This window comes from Cyprinodon variegatus, unplaced genomic scaffold (genome assembly GCF_000732505.1).
Source record: "Cyprinodon variegatus isolate N-32 unplaced genomic scaffold, C_variegatus-1.0 Scaffold1800, whole genome shotgun sequence".
Lineage (NCBI taxonomy): Eukaryota > Metazoa > Chordata > Actinopteri > Cyprinodontiformes > Cyprinodontidae > Cyprinodon > Cyprinodon variegatus.
The window spans coordinates 66098-70036 of record NW_015152253.1 but is presented as its reverse complement, the minus strand read 5'-3'; the positions used below and the strand labels follow the sequence as shown (position 1 = coordinate 70036).

Here is a 3939-nt window from a genome sequence, read left to right as displayed (position 1 = left end):
AAGTATTAAGCAGAACCTTATGACAACAGTCATTATGGTCAGCTTGTGAAAGCAAAGCTGTTATTATATAAGCTAGTCTGGGACATTATTTCCCAGAGTTAGATAGACAAAACAGGAGACAAATAAAAAAGAAAGAAAAAGTCGGATTGCCTCCAATTTAAGCTTGTTTTGCGGTTGTTATGACTTGGATGACCGAGAATAAAAACATAGGAACATCCAAGTTTTTAGAGAGTATCTCCAAGCGCGATCAGTTTCTGATGATGTATATTTTAGCGTTCATGCTGGAGGATATGGACCAAGTTTTGTTTCAAAGTGAGCGGATGAAGCTGGATGTGGTTTAATGTGAAACAGAGTTTTGTAAAGAGTTTAGCCTGAAAATTGAAGAGTGTGACCTACCATGGCGCTGACCACTCGGCTGACGTAGATGGGGTCGCTGCGTGCGGAAGCATCATCCGCTGGGTTGATCCAGTGTTTGAGGTTGCGGTCCAGTATTTTCATACAGATTTCCACCATGCCCTGTTCAAACTGGACAAGAAGACAGAGATGCTGGATTCTTGCTCTTAAACTGCATTTCAAAGGAAAAGTCCGGTCATATTAAGAATTCAAACTTCTGATCATCAATAAATGATGTGTTTTTGATTAAGAGTAATTGTCATTTGACTGTGCTTTACTGGAGACATCCATGTTTGTCAAAGAACACTACTGCTACCTGGGAAGTCTGTAATACAGGTGCACTTGAAGTGTTGGAGTGGCTTTCTCAGATCACAGTGTATCCGAAGTAAAGAAAAGGTTTTCCTGGAGCGAAGAAGATTAACCGCAGGAAGAAGTGGCTTAGCAGGAGCAAATGTCTGTCGAATATCCAACGTAAAACTAACTTCACCACGGTAGAGTAAAAGCGGCAAGCAACCTGGTCCAAACTTTGCAACACCGCTGGGTCAACATTTGCTTTGGTGGTTGTCTCTAACAGTATTATTCTCTCTGTTAGTCGAAACAATATAGAACATAATTGTTTGAATCTGTGTTGTCTTCTGACAAATCAGCAACTTGTATTAGTTCATTTGCTATGGCATTTAACAAGTTAGCCATCGTCACACCTTTGCCTGGAGGCAAAATCAAAGCACGCACGCTCGTGCTCAGTAACCGTTTCCGGGGAGCTAGCCTTGGCCAATAGTTGTGAAGCTTTCCCGGTGACCTCGGCACTTTTGTGACATTTAATGGCACACAAATTTATGTTATTAGCTACTTTTTGAAACAATTTTATATTATTGAATCCTTCATTTGTCTTTGTATGCATTTTTAATTATGGCAGGATTGGTCCTATTATCCAAACCATCGTGAAAACATTCTTCTTCCAAATGTTGGCTACATATTACGTGTTTTTTCTCTGGCCAGAACTTCGATGGTAAATCCTCCCTCTTCAAGTTGGCGATCCAACGACCAACCCGTCCATGGAGGATCAGAAATCGGAAAGGTGGAACAACTCATTTTTTTTCACTTTTACCCGATGTATTCCAACATCCAGCTGCCATGCACGTGGGCATTGTCAGTTTCACTATAGCTCTGGTGAATTTCAATGGTGAAGTCCTCTGGAAATCTTCAATAATTGTTGTTGATTGCAGATGTGTCTAGTAGTTCCCATTGATTTAGCTTGTAAAGCGGGGAGAATGGCGCTAGGCTTACCGCACCGTGACGTCACTGCTGGAAGATGGCAGTGATCGCAACAAAAATTTTTATTATTATTTTTTTCTGATTAACGCTATATTCATTAAATTACCGCAAACTGATTAGTTTTAGGTATAAATAATGATCCATTGATTATTCCTTGCTGACCAGACTTTCCCTTCAACACAATCAAATTTGATGAAATCTAACAATAAATGTCAGTAAAACTAAAGGTTCTTTTGACAACAAAGTCGCCTCCAGGTCATCATTTAAAGGCAAACATGGAGAAATAACCCTGGTCTTGATTCCTAAAATATAATTCATAGCTTTTCTCCTGAAAAAAAACCTAAGAAGGTTTGATTTTTAAACAAAGACATGATTAATTTTTATCTAGAAGGAGTTCAGGCATGAAGTCTACATTATGTGTGTGTGTGTACCTGTCCATAGTCCCACGACATTGGAACGATGTAGTTTCCACCTCCTCTGTAGATTATTCCCTGCTCGTTCATCACATACTCCTGTCTCTCTGCCTCGTTTGGCATAAACACCCAGTCATCTATCCAGAAAGTCGAACCACACAGAAAAAGGTTGCTTTTAGAGCAATTCTGTGGAGTATTACCGACTCTTAAGCAGTAGATAACGTTCAGATCAACCTCAGTTTGCCGAGTCAGAGAGAAATCCTCATGGAGGCTAATCAGGCTTATCACATGATCTCAAGGCATGTATGCCGAATGCACCAATAACTCTGCCAATAACGGTGTTTTGTCAGATCAGCATACTCATAGTCAATACTCATGCGCAAGATGTCAGATTTGCGTTCATTCCTTTAGTTTTGTACGAAAAACATACTTTAAACTACCTCAACTGCCATGTATGCCTTTGGTCATATACAAAACAAATATTTAAGGTCAGATCGCCATACGCTTCAAAAAACAACAAAAACTAAGTCATTAAATTGTTTTTTTTGTACATGACCAAAGGGATGAACTAAAGGGATAAACGGGTATTGACTTTGGGTATCCTGGTCTGATAGGGTATGCTCATCTGACAGAACTCTGGCATGTATTAGAAAAAAATAGCAGATAGTCCCTGTGTCACTCTACTTCTAAATGGGTTTAAACAAACTATCAGCCAGCTTAGATCAGAGATTTCAGATGCAGGCCAATATTTTCCGATTTCTTATCTGATTTGGGACATATCTATAAGAAATTTCATTCATACGGAAAGAAACTCTCCGTATGGTTGAAGAGTTTTCTCGGTGCTGTTGGGAATAATCATGGAATAAAGGGAATAGCTGCCTCTAAATTAGTAGCAACCATTTAAAATTGATTATTAATAATTTAGCAAGTCATGGCCTGAAAAGCAAAAAGTAGACAGTGTAGAGTTTTTCGGGGAGATGCCATATAGTGGTTGATGTCACTCTGACTATGAAACAGAGAAAGCAGCGTGAAAATAGACGTCCCTAAGAAAAGCAGTAGAACATGTTTATTTAGAGGACCCACATTAGCATAAAGCGGACCTTGAATGGGTTCTGCACCTGTCCACAACAGTTTATCTACCATTTGCTCAGCAGCAAACTCTGCACCTCAACCTTCAAAGAACAAGGCAACACAAAAAAAGGCAATAAAAATAAGCAAACCTTACCAGGACTCCACGGATTGAAAAGCACAGAAAGGTTGGCCAACATCTTCTCCTTGTCCTGGAGTTTGGCTGTCAGTTTGTATTCCCCTATAGGGGTGTCAGCTGGGGGGGTGATGCTCAGAGTCAAGACTCCAGTTTCAGGAGAAGAGCTCTTGTGAAGCTCTGCCTTCCAAACTGCCTTAGCAGAGCCTGAATGAAGCACTTTGTCTGGGAAACCAAAGTGAGACATTGTCCCCTTGTCCTCTGATGGAAAAAGTCCTACAAACAGACAAAACCCAAGGAGTAAGGCGACATTTATGCCCATTCAATTAAATTCACTTAGGTTTATTTATATAGCACCAATTCACGAGACATAACACACGACATATTAGGGCGACAGTGGCGTCGGATGTAGGAGTTTGCTCTGAAATCGAAGGATTGACGGTTCAAGCCCCGGGTCCGACTTTCAGTGTTGTTGTGTCCTTGGGCAAGACACTTCACCTGCATTGTCTACTGATGGTGGTCAGAGGGCCCGGTGGCGCCAGTGTATGGCAGTGAGCCCCAGGGCAGCTGTGGCTACAATGTAGCTTGCCACAATCAGTGTGTGTGTGAATTAGAGACTGACACGGGAGTAGATTTTCACTCCTGTCCCGTCCC

At 41.0% G+C, this 3939-nt stretch overlaps 1 protein-coding gene across 1 annotated transcript in view; it reads right to left on the bottom strand.

Annotated features, from left to right (window-relative positions):
- The window catches only part of LOC107104575 (protein-glutamine gamma-glutamyltransferase E-like), a 25336-nt gene that overhangs the window by 15810 nt on the left and 5587 nt on the right, over positions 1-3939 (bottom strand). Inside the window, exons 3-5 of the mRNA XM_015404591.1 lie at positions 3307-3561; positions 2100-2218; positions 397-525 (exon numbers count right to left, since the gene is read on the bottom strand). Of these exons, the coding sequence (XP_015260077.1) occupies positions 397-525; positions 2100-2218; positions 3307-3561 (503 nt within the window). The remainder of the gene's footprint in view (positions 1-396; positions 526-2099; positions 2219-3306; positions 3562-3939) is intronic.